The sequence below is a fragment of the Sorex araneus genome, chromosome 10 (genome assembly GCF_027595985.1).
Source record: "Sorex araneus isolate mSorAra2 chromosome 10, mSorAra2.pri, whole genome shotgun sequence".
In the NCBI taxonomy this organism is placed as follows: Eukaryota; Metazoa; Chordata; class Mammalia; order Eulipotyphla; family Soricidae; genus Sorex; species Sorex araneus.
The window spans coordinates 53,284,336-53,304,074 of record NC_073311.1 but is presented as its reverse complement, the minus strand read 5'-3'; the positions used below and the strand labels follow the sequence as shown (position 1 = coordinate 53,304,074).

Sequence of the window (19,739 nt, the reverse complement as noted above, 5' to 3'; positions counted from 1 at the left end):
CATCAAAGTAAAGAGAAAGTAAAGTGAAAATTATCAGCTACACAGGCAGCGGGGTGGGGAAAGGTATACTGGGGTTCCTGGTGGTAGAATATGGGCACTGGTGAAGGGATGGGTATTTGAGCATTGTACGACTGAGACTTAAGCCTGAAATCTTTGTAACTTTTCACATGGTGATTAAATAAAAAATTTTTAAAAAAAAAAAGAAGTCATGAATAATTCTCTCCATTGCCCTTCTGGAAGATGTGATAGATCCATCAGGACATCGGAGGGCAGTCGTCTTGGTCTTATAGTTGGCGAAGGACAGGGAAGCATTGGGGCATCTTAATCACATCTTTTTGTCTCTGGAAAGTTCTTTAAAACATGAGTACCCTAGGCCATGCTGTTGTCTCTATGTGGCTAGCTCCTATTCATCCCTCAAAGCCCAGGTCAAATGTTACTTTCTAATGAAGCTGCCTCAAATTCCAAGGGCAATTAAATTATTCCCTCCTCCACACACGCCCACTTAAGCCTTTGGACAGAATTCCTCCTATTATACTATGTAGAGTTAGTGATCTGTGTAAGTCAGAGAAGGACCGAAACTGTGCCTCAGAGTCTCTGCTAACCCCACTCTCAGGAGCAGACGCTTGGCAAGTATTTCCTGAAACACTGCAGAAGTGAATGAGCCAGGGGCTGGAGTGATAACACAGCGGGTAGGGCATTTTCCTTGCACGAGGCTAACCCGGGTTTGATTCCGGGCATCCCATATGGTCCCCCAAGCACCACCAGGATTAATTCCTGAGTGCATGAGCCAGGAGTAACCCCTATGCATCGCTGGGTGTGAGAAAGAAAAGAAAGAAAGAAAGAAAGAAAGAAAGGAAGAAAGAAAGAAAGAAAGAAAGAAAGAAAGAAAGGAAGGAAGGAGAAGGAAGGAAGGAAGGAAGGAAGGAAGGAAGGAAGGAAGAAAGAAAGAAAGAAGAAGAAAGAAAGAAAGAAAGAAAGAAAGAAAGAAAGAAAGAAAGAAAGAAAGGAGGGAGGGAGGAGGAAGGAAAGAGAAAGAAAGAAAGAAAGAAAGAAAGAAAGAAAGAAAGAAAGAAAGAAAGAAAGAAAGAAAGAAAGAAAGAAAGAAAGAAAGAAAGAAAGAAAAGAAAGAAAGAAAGAAAGAAGATAGGCCACGGGACATTCTAGCCAGTGAGAGAAAGTGTGTAGAATAATGAGACCCTCACCCATTTATTTCCCAAAGGGGAAAATGTCCCTAAAAAGACTGAATAAGGGGCCGGGTAGAGAGCTGGGGGGGGGGGGGAAAGGCCTGCTCTGCACACAGTAGGCCGGCGCAACCCATGTGCCACATGGTCCCACAGCACCTCCAGGGCTGACTCTGAGGACAGAGCCGGGGGAGCCCCCGGGCACCACTGGCTGTGGCCCCCAAAACCAAACCAAACAAAATGACACTTTCAGAACAACGAAAATCATTTATTTGCTAAAACGCTGCCAAGAAATGCTGCAATTCTCAAAACGGAAACTCGGATATCAAAGAGGGAATAAAGAACTGAGAACATGTGGTTAGGGGCTGGAGCAAGAGCACAGCGGGACGGGCACTGGCCTTGCACGCGGCTGACCGAGGTTCGATCCCCGGCATCCCAGGTGGTCCCCCCGGCACTGCCAGGAGTGATCCCTGAGTGCAGAGCCAGGAGTAACCCCTGAGCATCGCGAAGTTGTGCCCTACCCCCGAACAACAATAAGGAAAATAAACAAAAAGACTATGTGGTTAACCACGGTGTCCTGAGCACAGCCTCCTGTTTTTAAATCTGCCTGTAAGGTCCCCTCCCCGCCACCCCCCTACCCCCCCCCCCGTCCTTTCTGAGCTTACCAGACAACACACCCCTGCTTGGAGACAGGCACATTTGGGTGGTAGCTCTTGTTGGGGGGGGGGTCGTTCTTTGGCTGTGGGCCCTCCACTTTCGGTGTGGTTAAAAAAAATTCTGAAAATTGAGGGGTTCGAGCGCTTGCCATGCACGCTGCTAACCCCACTTCAACTCCCGGGCCTCAGGTGTGGCTCCCCAGAGCACTATTAGGAGTTTACTTCCAAGCACAGAGCCAGGACAGCCCCTGAACACCTTTGGGTGCTGCCCACTCCCCTCCCCAACACTTTCCCTCCAAACAAAATTACGTGTGAAAAGCCAATCTGCTCGTGCCGTCGGCACCCCTCTCAGTCGATCTAAAGTGTCCACTGGAGGGATAGTACAGCGGGTAGGGTGCTTGCCTTTCATGCCAGCTAACCTGGGTTCGATTCCCGGCATCCCAGATAGTCCCCTGAGCACCACCAGGAGTAATTCCTGAGTGCAGAGCCAGGGGTAACCCCTAAGCATCACTGGATGTGGCCCAAAACCAAATAGATAAAGTGTCCATTGGCCTTCCCGCTCCTGTGGGGAAGGTGGACGCCTGGCAGGGTAAGTCATGGTCAAAGATCAACTGAAAAACTGTTACACACACACACACACACACACACACACACACAATCTACAAGTCATCTACGCTGCAAACGTGGCATCTGGGGTAAGGCACCCTCAGGGCTGACCCTGGGCTGAGGGGCCCCCCAGAAGCCCTGGGCGCTGACGGAGATTCATTCCTTGGCTCCCTCCCTTCTCCTGGGTCTGTGCACGGAGGTCTGACGGTGGCGACATGGGCCTAAACTCACTTTCCACTTTGTTTGATTTATCTGTCTATCGCATGAGTGTCAGACATGAGGAAACAGGACGTTTGAAATCTAGCTCCCCCAGGCTGCCCTCGGCACCTTTTCCCATAGATCATTCTTTCCCAGCTGCAAGCTGGGCACCAGCACTCCGCGTTCCTCTGGGAACCTTCACCGCTGTTCCATGATTCACACACACACACACACACACACACACACACACACACACACACACACACACACACACACACACACACACACAGAGGCTCTGTTGTTTACATGGCCTCCACAAAGGTGAAGGAGCTAAGGTTTGCACGTGCCAGTGCCTTTGACATGGGTTCAAATCCCAGCACCGCAACTGGCCCCCCGGTACCAGCAGGTACGGGCCCTGAGCAGAGCCAGGTGAGGCCTTAAAACCAAAAAGGAAAACAGAACATTGCCTGTCCATGACAGCCCGACATACAACCCTCCACAAAGCTGTGCAGGGCCCTTCTGCCGCTACACCATGCACATCTGACCTCATCATCAGGAGGTCAAGACAGGCCTGGCCTTAGGAAACTGGACATCTCCTGAGGTACCCTGGGCCGTGGCTGAGAAAGCCATGTGCACGCACAAACGTCCATGGTGTGTTACACACACAGATTCATCTCCAGGGGTGACCACTTTTATAATATGCCTATAAGTCAATACTCTACTACTCTCAAATACGTTATTTCTTTTTTTTTTTCCTCTTTTTGGGTCATACCCCGCGATGCACGGGGGTTACTCCTGGCTCTGCACTCAGGAATTACTCCTGATGGTACTTGGGGGACCATATGGGATGCTAGGAATCAAACCCAGGTCGACCGCATGCAAGGCCTACCCGCTGCGCTATGGCTCCAGCCCCTCAAATACTTTATTTCTATAGAATGACCCAAAATAGTGGGATTCAGACCAAAGGGGGGAAGGGGAGGGGCAATAAGTTGAACTAAGTCTAGGGCCTGGAATTTCAATTGCATTCCACCTCCATTTCCCTTCTGTGCTCAGTTATGGCCATTTACTGGTACTAATTTGTTAATTAACTACTTTACATTTCAAAAGAAATCCCTAATTCAGATTCTGTTACCAAAAAATAGGAAAAAAAAAAACCCAACAGAAATTCTCTTGACTTCCTTGGCACTAGTACACAGTATAAATTATACTCTCGGGATATTTACCCAAAAGGGTTAAGACCAAAGAAAGAATGTGCTTGCTTGTTAAAAATGCAAACATGACCTCAGTCTTACCGAGAGCCCCAAACTCGCCCAGCCGCTGCCTCTGCAGATCACCCACCAGCACTGGCATTACATCATATGACATTATGGAACAATAGCAAACTCTGTGTAATACTTGAATATTTTGTTTTGAAGGAGTAAACGGTCATTAGCTTGGATAAAAGCTTTCTGAAATCAAACCTGGGGGGTAGAGCCTTCAATGGGTGGCCTTTTGACTGCCTTAAGAAATAACTTCACCCTGCAAGCAGCAAAGGGGTGGGGGGAAGAGATGAGAATCTAAGGGTGACAGTGATGAGGGGCCCCTGCCACTGCTGCCCGGGGGGGCCCACGAAGGCCCTAAGTAAACGGGCAGAGCCATGCCACAGCAGGGGCCAGGCCCGGGAAGGGGCTCAGCGGCCAAGCACTTACCTGGCATGCGGGAGACCCTGGGTTCAATTCCGGACACCACCAAAGACACCACAAGGGACTCCGGACACATCCTGCACCCCAACCCCAACACAGCCCCCACCCCGTCACTCTCCTTCCTGTTCCAGTCTGGTGGTCTCCGGAGTGGGCTGTGCTGAGTCTCGTTCTCTGCCCAAGATGTCAGGAAAACCCCGGCGTCCCCCAGGCCACCCTGAGACAGGGGCTCACCGAGACTCACAGCGATGAGCTGACACAGTGTTTCCATCACGGTTCTCACCCAGAGGTACTCGGGAGGTGACCCATTTATATTATCTCTTATTTATTTCTTTATTTATTGTTGGTCTCAGGGCCACGCCTAGCCATGCTTAGGACTTACTCTTGTCTCTGTCCTCAGGGAGCACTCCTGGCTGGGGGAACCGTATGGGATGCTGGGGATCAAACCCACAGCAGTGGCGTGCAAGGCCAAGCACCCTACTTACAATACTCTCTCTCTCTCTCTCTCTTTGACCTTTATTTTTAATTCTCTAATGACACTCATGATTATTTCCACCCAGCTGAACCCCTTGTGGATCTTTTCTAATCACACAGGTGAATACTTCCTTCACACACGTGACACACGGACATCTACTGCAATGCTCACGGCCTTTCCTGCTCCTACTGGTGGGCCGAGGCCACAAGTGACCAGCCCCATTCTCAGGCCACGCCCGCCCAGTGCCTTCTCGCCCTCTCTCACGCCTCTTCTCCGGGTGCGCACGAGCAAAGCCCACAGCTGTGCGGAGACCCAGGGCTCGGGGCCACCAGGTCCGGCCACACTGCACTCAGGACACCGCCTCGTTCACTCTCGGAGATGCCGGGGATGCTCCTAAATGTGATGTTGGCTTCCCGTTAAAGCCAAGTCTTCTCCTACCCCCACCGTCTGGTATCCACAAGAGGAGCCACTTCAAATACCTAAGGTGAAAACATCAATCCCAGGAAAGTAAAATGTCCTGGGGCTCGGGGAGGAGCGACAGGACAGCAGGCAGGACGCTTGCCTTGGGTGGGCCAAGCTGGGCTCCATCCCCACCCCCTCCTCCCACAGGGTCCCCCAAGCCCCACAGGAGTGACCCCCAAGCACTGGCAGGTGTGAATTTATTGCTGGCGGTGCACAGGGGTCCGTGTGGGGTGCCGGGGATCGAACCCAAGTCGACTGTGTGCAACTCAGGAGCCTTACCCGCTGGACTGTCGCCCCAGCCCTGTGGGGTCTTCTGGTTTCTGAAGTGGGGAGGAAATATGGTCCCAAGAGTCCTCCCCTAGCTCTAAAGGATTTGGTGGGAAGAAAGGACACAGCAAGGGGGCCGGAGCAATAGTACAGCAGGGAGGGCATTTGCCTTGTATGTGGCCAACCCGGGTTCGATCCCCGGCATCCCATACAGGCCTCTGAGCACCGCCAGGAGTGATTCCTGAGTGCAGAGCCAGGAATAACCTCTGGGCATCTCCAGGTGTGACCCAAAAAGAAAAGAGAAAATTAAAAAGGACACAGCAAACAGGAACAGAGGCGGGGAGCTGTGTGTGAGCCCCAGCTGGGAGGAAGGCGTGGACTCGAGTGTCTGTCCCCCAAACGGACGCTTCATGGATGCCAGCTTTAGAGGAATGTCACATGCTCCTTAGCTTAACGAAAGTCAAGAAGCGTCGGCCAAAGACTAACCCTGAGAAAGTGGGGAGCGGGGGAATCTGACGGGGTGCTCGGCCACACGAGAGAGCCAGCGGCTCGAGACACAGCTCCACTGCAGTCCAGGAAGAACCTCTGGACACCACCAGGGACAGCCTCCCAGTAAATATAATCATACATAAAGCACCACCCGCTTATTTAAGGAAGTGATGGGGGATAACGTAACCGGTATGTGATTTGACACCAGCGACATCAAGGTTCAACTTCTGCCTGTCCGCCAGCTGTTCTATCTTACACAAACCATTCCAAAATAGTTACTGGTGGAAAATGAAAGGGAATTGAAAGGGAATGTGTGTGTGTGTGTGTGTGTGTGTGTGTGTGTGTGTGTGTGTGTGTGTGTGTGTGTCTGGAGGGGGGGCATGTTAAACACATTCTAAGCATGCAGAAAGGATTAATTGTATGTGTTAATTGTATGTGTTATCAGTGGTCATGGGGATTCTTTGGATGGAACTCAACAAGTGCCTCCATTGTCCAGCCAAGCAAGAATGGACTCTTGTTTGGAAACGTAACGCCCGACATCATTCACCTCCCTCACCCAGCCCTGCGTGAAACTGGCTCTCCTTTAAACACTGAGGACTCGGCGGTGCACAAAAGACTGAGAGTCAGGCCGAAGAGCACTGACGGAGAAGCCAGGAGACCCAGGGAGCCCCCAGCCACCTGTGCGGTGGGGCAGTGGGGATGAAGCGCGAGGGAGAAAGGCGGGCGGGCCGAGCACTGTCAGTGGGGAAGGCTGCGCCAAGAAGACCTCACCGGGGGCTGGAGCGATAGCACAGCGGGTAGGGCGTTTGCCTTGCATGTAGCCAACCCAGGTTCGATTCCCAGCATCCCATAGGGTCCCCTGAGCACCGCCAGGAGTGATTCCTGAGTGCATGAGCCAAGAAGACTTCACCAGGGCACAGACCCAGAGCAGAGGAGGGGTGTCTCTGGGGCCCTGCAAACCTTCCTAATGAGTGCCGCGGAGACAAAGGCCAAGGCCCTACCTTTCAGAAGCGGCTGGAAGGTCGGAATCTCTTGCAACTTGATGACATCAGGATCGTTGCTGACATTCCTCGAGGCCTGTGAGCCCTGAGCTACCACCACGATATCATCCATCTTGGCTCTGTGCTTGGCGGGAGAGGGCGCCACTGCAGGGAGAGAAGGGGGGAACCGGTCAGCCGTCGGGTGTTAGCTGGCTCTCTAGGGCCTGTTCGCAGTGCAGACACACAGACACACAGACATACACACACACATCTGCAGTTATCCTGCAGTGGCATGAAATGCAGAGGATGAGTTGGGGATGGGGTGAGGTCTTATATTTGTTAGAGTCTTTAAAAAATAGCGATAGCACAGTGGGCAGGGCGTTTGCCTTGCACGTGGCCGACCCGGATTCGATTCCCAGCATCCCATATGGTCCCCTGAGCACTGCCAGGAGTAATTCCTGAGTGCATGAGCCAGGAGTAACCCCTGTGCATCGCCAGGTGTGACCCAAAAAGAAAGAAAAAAAAATTTCTAACTGGACTATTAGTCTGTTAATTAGGGTGCCTGCCTTGCAGGGGTGTGGGGGTAGGAGCGAGAGCTCAATGGGCTAAGGCCATGCTTTAGATGCCGGAGGTCCAGGTTCGACCCAGGCCTGGCATGGCCCTCCCAGCACGGGTGGGAGTGAACCCCCAGCACAGAGCCTGGAGCGGCCCTGGAGCACTGCCGGGTGCGGTTCAAAAACAAAACAACCCCAAAACTCTCGAACATGGCCCTGGAAGACAGCTCAAAGACCAGCTCTACCACATGGTCCCGACACACGCAACCAGGGGCACGTGAGCACCTGCGACAGTGGCCCCCAAACAAAACCAACAACCAAAAACCCTCAAGCATTACAGAAATCCATAACATGCACGAAAAAGCTTGTGTAATTTCAAATCGTTATCATTCAGGACACAGAGGCATTTGCTGAGTTCTCTTCTTCGCCCATCTTGCTGCCCCTATTCACCGAAGAGGGAATCAGAGAACAAACTCGGGCTGTGACTTGCTCCAGGTCAAGAGTGCTAGAAGCAGGAGGGGAACTGGCGGTCTAAGGGGCCAGTCTAGTGACAATGGGGTCGCAAAGCTGCCAAAACAAGAATGTTTGATGGGGCTGGAGAGACAGTACAGCGGATAGGGCACTTCCCTTGCACGCAGTTGACCCAGGGTCACATCGTCAGCACCACATGGGATCCCCCCTGGAGCCCTGCCGGGAGGGACCCATGAATGCAGAGTCAGGAACACGCCCTGAGCTGGGAAAACCTGGCTCTCATTCTTCCTTGGCAGGTCAACTTCTGAGCCAGCCTCTCCGACCTTAAATTGATGAGCACTCATCCACGAAGAGCAGAAACGACCGGGTATTATTGTAGGTGGGAGACACTGCTAGAGAGGAACTCGGAAGGGGGGTTCAAATTCAGCTTCTCAGGAGAACGGGGCCTTTGGAAGTTACACACAGTATCAACACCCCCAGGGGAAGACACCCCATTCCTCTCTTCCCAAGTATCTGCCTGACCGGAGTCAAAGGAACTTTTAGGTCTGGGATGTAAGTCCAGCGTTAGAGTACACTTCAAATACACACACCAAAACTTAAAAATGTAAAAGGGCCAGAGAGATACCACAGGGGTAAGACGCTTGCCAGGCACTAGGCCCACCCAGATTTGATCCTGGGCACCCCACACGGTCTTCTGAGCATGGCCAGGAGTGATCCCTGAGCACAGAGGCGGGAGTAAACCCTGAGCACCAGCAGGCAAGGCCCAAAAGTGAAAAAATAAATAAATAAAAATGAATGTCTGAGGGTCACTCTCCAGCTCCTCAAATTAAAACGAAAACAAAGGAACAAAACACTAACCCTTCGGTGGGTTTCAGATTCTAGAGATAGTCTCTGTTGGCTCATCCAGGCTGATCCAGGGATCACAGGGGTGATCTGCACCCTGGAGGCTCTCCACGCGCCCCTGAAAACCCTGCCTGGGGGCCCGGGGATAGTACAGCAGGGAGGGCACTTGCTTTGCTTGTAGCCAACCCGGGATCAATCCCCGGCATCCCCTACGGTCCCCTGAGCACCGCCAGGAGTGATTCCTGAGTGCAGAGATGGGGGAAGCCCTGAGTATCAGCAGGTGTGACACAAAAATTTAAAAAATTAAAAAATTTTAGAAAAGAATCTACTTCCACTATTCTTCCAGGAATTGTCTCCTCACCTGTCCTGGGAACTTACCTAACATCTGACCGATCCCAAAGCAGAAATATTTTCTGCTCCACCTTAAAGTGATTCCTTCTAGCCCAGGTCTGAGACAACAGGACTTGGCGAAGTTCTAGCTGCCTCCTAAATTCCCTCGCCAGTCAAACGGCGCCACTTGGAGGAGAAAACGTAAATGCACATAAAGTGCATGGCGCGGGAACTAGGAGAACTCTAACCCACGGTATTAAGCCTGCCGTAATATTTGAGCCTAGGCAGTTAGGGGCGCAAGCATATTAAAACAGCACCTCTTCCTTCAACATAATGCTTTTGGGGAGCCCAGGGTGTGTCTGCCGGGGAGGGAGCCCAATAAATCAGGAACAAAAGGGTGATCAAGCCTGACAGAGACAGGGCGGTAAAAGGCAACACTGACTGCATCTGTTGCAACCAATACTCTGGGGCTTCCAGGAACCGCAGGACAGTAGCAGAACTGATCGCTGCAGCTCACCACGCCCCCAGCGTGGGGGTTTGAAGCAGTCACACTTCAGGATGGAATACCCCTTGACTTCTCCGCTTCCACATTTCTGAATCACAGACCCCACCGGGAACAGAACAGCTCACCGCCAGTGGCGGCGCCTCTTTTACGCCCTGGACTGCACCCAATTTGGATTCGCGACCCCAGCGCTTATCCAAAGCCCTCCCAGTTGTCTGTGATTAAGGGAAAACAGGAGCAACTGATGCCGAGGGAAGCATGCACGGTTTGATTTATTGAGCGCTCACTAGGTGCCAGGCATAGAAATTCTCCCACTCCTCCCACAAACGCTGAGCGAAATCCAAAATCATGGGGGGCGCGGGGAGGTGGAAGAGATGGAGGGGACGGGCTGGCGGGGGCGGGGGGGGGAGGATACTTAGGTCCCCCATCCCAGCTCCTGCCCTCCTGCGAAGCTTCTCCAGCACCAGAGAGGGGGCCCGAGATTGCCTCCTGCTGGGAAAATGCAGTTTCCCGAGATGCGCATCCAAGGGGGCTCAGCCAGCCAGCAGCGTACAGCGGTCACGCAGCATCTTTGCAAAAACCCGGTTGTGGGGGGGGGTGAGGGGGAGCTTTTTGTTTGTTTGTTTAACCTGTGCTTAGTGGTTCTGTATCGGAGGCACCCCACGGTGTGAACCCAATCTCGCCCTGTCCATCGAGAAAGCCACAGCTCAATGAGGCCGTCCGAGCCGGGGCGGCAGCTGGCACAAACCAGCTGCTTTGCAAGCGGACGCCGGGCAGCTGGGAGCGCCCGGGCCAGCTCAGCCCGGGAGCACTGGCCACTCGCTTCCACGCCAAGGCTGGGGCAGATGGGCAAGGCTTCTTTGCATCTCTTACTATTTTTTAATTTATTTGTTTTTTGCTTTTAAAACAAACCAAAAATGCAATTTTTTTTTTTTTTCAAATCGGCATGTGGCGGGGAGGGCCGGCCCGCGGAAGGTGAAGGTTAGGCACCGACCTGAGGAGTTCAGATCGTTGGCGCGGCTCTCGGCCTCGGAGCTCTGCTCGCTGCCCATGGCGCGGGCGGCGCGGGCAGCGCGGGCAGCGGCGGCGCGGCGGGACGAGCGGGCACCGTGCGGCAGCGGCGGCGGGGACGCTACATGCCCGGGAGGCCCGACGCGGGGCCCGGCCGCGGCGCACAGCGCCCGCCCGCGGGGCTCGGGGGGACCCACGGCCAGGGGCGGGGGACGCCGCGCTCCAGACGCGCCAGCGGCCGCCGGGCGGCGCCGCTTCCACTCGCTCGCTCCTTCCGGGACGCGGATTGGCCGCGCCGCCTGCGCGCGCCGTCAGTTCCGGGCGAGCGGGCCCGCCCCCGGGCCGGGCGACTTGGGGGCGTGGCCCCTCTTAAAGGAGCCGACCGCCTGAACGCCGAAACCGCCCCAAGGGTCCCCGCGCTTTCCGGGCTGGACCGAGGAGTCTCCTTTAAGCATCACCCAATGAACACGCACTTTTATCCTTGGCGTTAAAGCTTTATCAGCGAGGGTGTTCGTGTGTAGCGGGAGGGCCGAGGGCAGGTGGGAGGGCAGAGTGAGTTAAAATAAATTGAGATAAAATCAATTGAGATAAAATTTAACATATAAAGATATATTAGTTTAAGGGATACTGTCTAAGGATTTGTTACTTGTTTACACTATGAAATGGTAAATCCTGTTAGCAGTTGGACAAAGAAAGCTGCTAGAAAGAATTGGAATCCACGACTGTCTGAATGCCAAACTCCTATTTTTGTTCCAAAAACTGAGAATGTGGCAGTGAAGCCCATCCCCTCCACAGCACCCACACCCCCGCAAATATTACCGAAGTGAAGAAAGGATTTGGAAATGACATAGAGATAAATAGAATATGCTGATAATACATATTAAAAAGATCAAAGGATACCCATTCCTTGGGAAGCTTACATTCTGGTGGCAAGAAAATTAAATGGGTATTTATAATATTTATAAAAGATTTTCTGCAGGGTGGGCTTTAGAGTTAGGAAACATTTGGACTTGGTGCGTTTCAACATCCTTGCAATCAATTCTGAACAAAGAGCAACTCATGCGTCCTCAATGCACAACTACCAATGGAACCATCTTTTTTTTGATAACTTATATCTAACACTTTCATATATACACTGATTCCCAATGACCTTCTTTGAAAGTAACACTTTCCCAATGTTACAGAGAGAATAAGTAATTGATTTCTGACTGCACAGTGTGTAAATGAAAAAACAGGCTTCAAGCTGGGTTTTTTTTAATGCCATTTTTATTTAAAATACAACTAAGTATTTCTCTTTCTGAAACAGTAAATGGATCAAATAATGCTGAACATAAATCACTGACTAATACGAGAGTTTTAAACAGGACTTATACAAGGATTTTACTTTTAGAAAGCAAAATAATAAAATTATATGCAAAGGGGTTTTGGAATCTTGAAGCCAATTGCAGACATGAAATGAGTAGAGAATCTGTGGTGAAACCAGAACATTCCACCCTGCTTTGAAGAAGGGTTATTATACAACATTCAGTCAGCTAAAGATGGACTGGTAGAGAAGTCTGGACATAAACTTCAAGTCATTTTGCTTGTGCAGAATCATCCAGAATTTCCCAAGATTGAACGGCAGTCCTGTGGCTTTCTTCTTTTTCCGTATTCCCAACAAGGCTACATGAAATTCACCTCTTGATGAGCCGCTTACAACAGCAGTTCCTTAGAAGCCAATGCGACAGGTGGGTCAGATTTCCCTATAAGAAACAAAACTGGCCACCTGCATTGAAGCATCCAAAAGGACCAGTCCTTCTTTCAACAGTGAAGGGGAGTTCCTTTCTCCCCACACCCACTCAGCACCTCATTTCTCTCATTTCTTGGAAATCACCTCCAGCCTTATCTCCTAGAATCCATTGTGGAAAAAAAACCACATAAGTGAAGTCATTTTTAAAATCAGGTGAGAGAGATGCCATCATAGGACAAAACAAACAAACAAACAAACAACTTTGCTGTCTTGTCTTAAACTGGGTCAGCCCAGCGGACTGGGCCAAATGGCAATTACTTTGCCAATGGTTGTTTGAGAAACCAGCAGGAGAAGGGCCAGTGTAATCACAGGCCTGGTGAGCGGGGGCGTTCTGCCAGAGTACCAATTATGTCGGGCCAAGAGTAGCTTAAGCTTGTTAGCACTAATTAATTCATTTCTCAAAATTACTTACTCATCTCTTTCTCTCCCATTCAAACCCCCTCACTTTGTGGGGCTGGAGAGACAGTCCGGTGACTTGCATGTGGCCATCCGAGCTTCTGTCCCCAATACCCCATATGGTCCCCCAGGCCCTGCCAGGAGTGATCCTTTAGCTCAGAGCCAAGTTGAGCTTGCCTTGCGGCTGGCTGACCTGGGTTTGATCCACCTATCCACCACCTGTGGCTCCTCAAGCCCCCTGGGAATCAATCCTGCGTGCAGGGCCAGGAATCACCCCTGAGCATTGCCGGCTGTGGCCCCCAAACAGAACAAAACAAAACAAAAAAATACACAACTATTGACGTGCTTGTCTCCCCACTGAGCTAGTGTCACGTTGAAGGTAGCCCCCAGGTCTCACTGGGTTTTCATTTCCCTTACAGGTTTCTGAATGAAAGAAATGCTTTAAAAACCTCAGGTTTGGGGGTCAGAGAGACAGAGCACAGCAGGTGCTTGCACACGCCCGGCTTGTACATGGCCGCTTGAGTTCGATGCTCAGCATCCCATATGGTCCCCTGAGCACTGCCAAGGGTGATGTCTGAGTGCAGAGCCAGGAAAAAGCCCTGAGCCCTGATGGGGCTTCGAGACAAAAAATAAATAATTAAAAAAAATATTAAACTCTGAGCCAGAGAGATAACTTAAAGGGCTGAGTGCATTGTTGCAAGCAGATTTGATCCCTATACCCCGTCGTCCCCTGAGAGCAAGTCCAGCTCGGAGCAAGGAGTAACCCCTGAGCACTGCCAGGTGGGCCCCCAAACAAACAAAATCTCCCTCCACACGGGATTTCTAAATGTCAGAACAGGATCAGGAATCTGTTTAGACAACGAACTGGCAATGGATATGCTTTCAAATTCAAATGCCTACTTCATGCTAATAGAAATGTTTTCCTTGATCAGTAGTTCAAGGTAGCAGGCTGGCTTCCTTCCCCAGCAGCCCATAGGGTCCCCTGAGCACCGCCAGGAGTGATCCCTGGTAGAACCAGGAGTAAACCCTGAGCGCCACCAAGTGTGGCCCAAAATCCAAAAAAGAAAAACAATCAGAAATTTAACAGTGTCCTCAATTCACTTGTCAAGACCGAGGAAACAAACAAAAAACATATCATTTCCAGGACTTGAGGTTCAGCGTATCAGAAAGCGGGTTTCCTGGGTGTGGGAGCCTGTAGCAGGCCCTCTTTCTGTTCCAGTTCTCAGAGGTTTGCTGAGATAAAACGTTTATTGTCTCTTGTCACAGAAGGAAAAGCTTGGTGGCTTTTCCTTTTCTTTGGTAACTAGCTCTTTAGAAGCAAGTTTTCACAGGACGAGTGTAATGAAAGAATGGGTCCTCCCCTGGCTAAAACTAGTAGAGTTAGTTTCACACACAACGAAGCATTGTTCGTGGGCATTTTCTGCCAACACTCTTCCTGTCGGGTTCGTTAAAATTATATGTAGCTGTTGGTTGTCTCCAGCTTAGAAAACTCATCGACAGCTGTAAAGGGTGTTGTTTGAAACCGCACCCCATCAACCGAGGTGGGGTTCGGTCAGAACTAAATCACTTCCAGGTGGGATCGATAGCACTGCCTTGAATACAACTAACCCTGGTTGGAACACTGGTGTCCTATAGGTACCCTAGATGGTCCCCCAGCACAAGGAATGATCCAAAAGAGCAGAGCAGAGCCGGGGAAAAAGCCCTGAGCCCCTCAGGGTGTAGCCCCCAAGCCAAAGAAAACCCAAGTCACAATGGTTTATGAATGTGTATTTGTATTTGTGTATTTGGATGTGGGTGCGGATTGAGCAATGACTCAAACTCACCTGTACGACCTGTGCCCTATGAATTCTTTTCCATTCAACCAGCAAATAGGTTTCAATTAAATATTGACAGTCCATAATACATTCCAGGTGCCATGCTAAAAGTCAGGTATACAATTAAAACCTGTAACTGTTTTTTCTTACTTACAATCCTCATCAATAAACAGATACCTTCCCTAATTTTCATTTTAAAAAATTGGGGGTGAGGTCTTCACTGCATCTGTGCTCAGGGGTGACCCCTGGCTATGTCTGAGAGTGAACCCCCAATTTGTGGGGTGCAAAGAAAATGCTTAACCCCCCAGTACTATCTCCTAATTTTTTGTTTTGTTGCCACACTTGGCGGTGCTCAGTGCTTACGCCTGATTCTGTGCTCACAGATCCCTCCTGCCAGTGCCTGGGCACCGTATGCGCTGCCGGGGAATGATCCTCGGTCGCAGTGCGCAAGGCAGGAGCCCTACCCACTGGGCTATCTCTTGAGCCACATAGATATACATATGTGAGCCGCTCCCCGTGGTCCTGGGCGTTCGGAAGCCTTGGGGTGCCTGGAGCTTATTGGGTCTGCGACTTGCTAGGAGCGCGCTCACCCCTTGAGCCATCTCAACCCTGCCGGAGGCGCCCCCGTGACTTGACTGGGTGACTAGGGTCCTCGTGGCTTGGCACCAGGTAGGGTGATGGCCTGGGGAGATGCAGTGGACTCGCCCGAGCGGCGCCAGGGGCAGCTGGTCACCAGCACAGGTGTCTCTGGGGCTGAGAGTCCCGGGCCCGCGGGCGGGCGCGCATCAGCTCCCGCGCTTTGCAGGGGCGGCAGGGGGTGTCCACCCGGGCTGCCCCGCGCCTCTAAGTGGCCGGCCAGCAGCTCCGGGTTGCAAGGCAGGAAAGCGCCTCCCCCGCCCCCAGCCCCCGCCGACCTGCGGCGGCGGCGGCGGCGGAAGCAGGAACTGGCCAAGCACCCGCCGCCCGCTGCCCGCTGCCCGCTGCCAGCCCCGACCGCGGTTGCCCAGGCTTCCAGGTACACGCGCGTCTGCGCGGCGGCATCCCCCCGTGCGTCCCCGCCAGGTTTCTCTTCCCCACCCCGCACCCCGGCTGCAGAGCCCCCGGGACCCGGTGGGGACAGTGGGGCATGGGGAGAGGGGAGCTCCAGCAAGCAAGGGGACAGCTGTCTCGGTGTCACCTCTGCTGGGCGTCCGGTGGAGAGGCGCCCGAAGAGTTTGGGGAGCCCCATGCATTCCCGACGGGCTCACGCCCCCTGCTTCTTTCCTGGCGCTTCTCTCCTGCGTTCATCCTTTCTCGGGCCGGTTGGTTTAGGGGCCACACCCCGCGCTGCTCAGGGGCTGACTCCGGAACCTGTGCTCTGGGGTGCTCAGGGAACCATATGGGGTGCTGGCTTGAAACCGGGTGGGCCGCGTGCCAGCACCCTGCTTGCTATGCGCTCTGTCCCCAAAGAACCTCCTGAAGTTCATTCCTGAATCTGCTAGTCGTGGGATGCGCTGCTACGCACGGGTGTGCGGGTCTGCCAGTAACTTGCGGCCCCGTCAGTTTCCTCTCGGCTTCTGCTCTGGATTTCGGACATTTGACCCAGTCAGGTGTGAGGGCCTTATCAGCAGACAGGCGCAGGTGTTTGCCCGACACCTGCAGCCTCTTCCCTGGTTCAGCCGGGACCTTGCTGTTGGCACCGTGGAGCGCTAACTCTTCGGTCCTGGGACGAATTGCTCCATGGATAAATGCAGCTTCCCTCTCTCACGGAATCGACGCTGCAGTGCTTCCTGCCCCTTGCCCAGGAAGCAGCAACAGGAAACACAACTCCTGCCAGCTCCCAGCTCAGGTTCCTTTGCCAGGGCTTTCAGAAACACCGTCAGAATTCCTTCCACGCAGAGTGTTAACCCTTTGGGGTTTTGCTTTGCTTTGGGGGCCACATCTGCGGGGCTCAGGGTTTACTCCTGGCTCTGCACCATGGATTACTCCTGGTGGGGTCCTGGGGATCCTATGGGGTGCCCAGGCATCCAGCCAGGCGAAGGCTGTACCCGCTGTATCTGTCGCTCTGGCTCCCTGACCTTTGGTTTCCGTTTGATTTTCTTTAAGACTAGGAAAGAGACTTGCAAAATGTGGCAGCGGTAAAAAGACACCTGTGCTAAATTCGTACCCGGGGGAGCGCAGGCATCCTCAGGACAAAGTCTGAGTTTAGCAAGGTGCGCTGTTTCACTCACCCTGTGCTGAAAGTTTAGTGTTTCTTCTAAGAGACAAGTAGGCAGGCTGAGAGGTGCGTTTGCTCAGGTCCGAGCCCGTCCATCTTAGCCCCTGAGCACCATGGGGCGCTGCCCCCAAAAGAAGCAGAAGAGGAGCCAAGTAGATAAAAGCTACCATAGTGTAAGTTAGTGTTAGTCCCAGCCGGATTCGCCCCGTAGAGATCACAGATATTTTAATAACATTATTGATTGTGCCTACCTGGAAATGTTTACTTTCTGTGACTTCAATTTCACGGCAGGTCCTAGGCATTCCCACTTATTTAGTAGGTTAGTAAAGAAGTATGTTAGCACACGATTGTTTTCATTTTTATTGAAAATGGGATCTGTCTTCTTTGAGTTCTTGTAAAGATTAAATGATAGGGGCTGGAGCGATTGCATGTGGCCGACCCCAGTTTGATTCCCAGCATCCCATATGGTCCCCCAAGCACCGCAGGAGTAATTCCTGAGTGCAGAGCCAGGAGTAACCCCTGAGCATCGCCGTGTGTGACCCAAAAAGAAAAAAAAAAGATTAAATGATAAAGATGGATAAAGAGCTGGAGCTATAGTACAGTGGGGAGGGCATTTGCCTTGCACGCGGTCAACCTGGGTTCTATCCCATAGGGGCTCATGCATCCCCTATGGTCCCCTGAGCAATGCCAGGAGTAATTCCTGAGTGCGGAGTCAAGTCATACCCCTGAGTATTGCTGGCTATGACTGGAAGAGAGAAAAAAAAAAACAAAGATAGGTAAAGAGTTTAGCAAGAAAACTAGCATGTAGGAAGCATAAATATTATTATTTGGGGGTTTGTTCCCCCAGGGTTTTTTTTTTCTTCTCTGGTGTTGGGGACACAGCCAGTAACCCTTAGGGGCTAATTTGGGCTCAGTGCTTGGGAGATCCTCCTGGTGGTGCCTGGGGGACCGTCTGGCCCAGGGCTCCTGCACTCAAAGCCTGTGTTCTAACCCTCTGAACCGTCTTTCCGGCCCTCTCATTCTCTTGCTTTTGAAGGTTACACATAACGGCAAAAAAGGTATGGGACTTGGTTGTTTAGTTTGTTGTTTTTCACTAAGGAAAGCACTGGTTTCTGTTAGGACTCACTGTGACATAGGCCTGTAAGTGTTGTCGATTGTCATGCGTTTTACCAAACCCAGATTCTGGTGCTGGCTGCTTGAAGTCCGCCGCTCTCAGGCGGAAGGGGTGCAAGGGTGCGGCCATCCGGGCTTATTCCTGACCCTGTGCTCAGGGCTCTATCTGCAGTGCTGGGAATCGAACTGGGGTCAGCCACGTGCTGAGTGTGTATCTTCGACCCACCCTCCACCCTCCATCAGCTGTCCATCTCCTTGAAGGCCAGTATTCAAGAGACAAGAGTTGGTGAGGGAAGAACAAGTGTTCCAGGCGAGAGCAGCCTCAGAAAATGGGGACTCGTGTCCCCAAAAACCATCTTGCCTGCGTGGTCACAAGAAAATGCTTTTTATATGAAACGCGAGCAGGAAAGGGCATCGGGGCCATTTCCTCCTGGCTGACCCCCCAGACACACTTGGTGAGCGCGAACAGATTTCGGGGGAAGGTTTCCGCTCTTCTCCTCTAGGGCGAGTGAGCGAGGGGACATTCCCACACTGACAGCCAAACTGAACTAGACAAGCTTCCTGGCTTCTAATACACAGTTCAGCTCTTTCGGGGAGGGCTGGCGGGGGGTGGGGGGCTATACCTGGTGATGCTCAGGGGACCATTCGCGCTAGGGGTCGGACCCCGGGCCTCCTGAATGCAAAGCATGTGCCCCAGTTCTGGGCCCTTATTTTATTTCTGAAAACGCCCAGGCCAGTGTTGTGGAGAGTTCTGCGGCCTGACCTTCCCTGCCCTCCTCCTTCCTCTCCTCCACCTCCCAGCAACTAGTGTTTGGATTTTGTTTTTTCCTTTCCAGAATGTCATTTAGCCGGAGTGACACTTTTCAGCGTGACTTCTTTCACTCGGCAACATATAGCTAAAGTTTCCCTGTGCCTACTGTGGTTTGAGAGCTGGGTGGTAATAAAGACCTTATTTTTATTTATTTCATTAGTATTGTGGCTGTTGGCATTGTGACTTTTGGGTTTTTTTTTTTTTTTTTTAGGACTTTTGTTTTTCTTCTTCTTTTTTTTTTTTTAGAAGGAAAAAACAACAGGGCCGAAGAGCTAGGACAGCTAGGACAGGAGGGCATTTGCCTTGAGTACAGCTGACCAGGGTTCGATCCCTGGCCCTATGTAAGGTCCCCTGAGCATGGCCAGGAGTGATCCCTGAGCACAGAGCCGGGAGTAGGGTCTGGGCACCGAGAAACAGCACCACACCAGAAACCTGCTGCTAAGCTTCTCTTCAGTCGAGCCGTCGTGCCCTCCCGGCTGCCGCCCCCTGCTCTCTGCAGCCGAGTCTCAGAATCAGATCATTTGCAAGCCCAGCCTGGGGGTGCTGCGTAAGAGGGGCAGCTGTAAGCGAAGCAGCCTTAGGGGCTAGAAGGACAGCACGGCAGGCAGGGCCTTTGCCTCGCATGCGGCCCACTGGGTTCGATCGCCAGCATCCCATATGGTTCCCCGAGCACTGCTAGGAGTGGTTCCTGAGCATCTTCAGGTGTGACCAAAAAAGCCGGCCCTCTCCCAAAAAAAGAGGGCAGTTTCGCTTCTTTTATCTTTGAAATAGAGAAAGAAAAGCTCTTTTGTTTGTTTTTGGGGGGCCATACCTGGTAATGCTAAGGGCTTAGGAATCACTCCTGACAGTGCTCGGGGGACCCTATGGGATTGGCCGCTGGTTGGCCTCACGCAAGGCCCTACCTGCTGTACTTTG

The 19,739-nt window shown here is 52.1% G+C and overlaps 1 protein-coding gene across 1 annotated transcript in view; it reads right to left on the bottom strand.

The window, feature by feature from the left end:
- The window catches only part of BORCS5 (BLOC-1 related complex subunit 5), a 65,509-nt gene extending 54,529 nt beyond the window's left edge, over nt 1-10,980 (bottom strand). Inside the window, exons 1-2 of the mRNA XM_055118533.1 lie at nt 10,688-10,980; nt 7,015-7,158 (exon numbers count right to left, since the gene is read on the bottom strand). Coding sequence (XP_054974508.1) covers nt 7,015-7,158; nt 10,688-10,745 — 202 coding nt within the window. The 5' untranslated portion in view covers nt 10,746-10,980. The remainder of the gene's footprint in view (nt 1-7,014; nt 7,159-10,687) is intronic.
- Nucleotides 10,981-19,739: the final 8,759 nt, after the last annotated feature.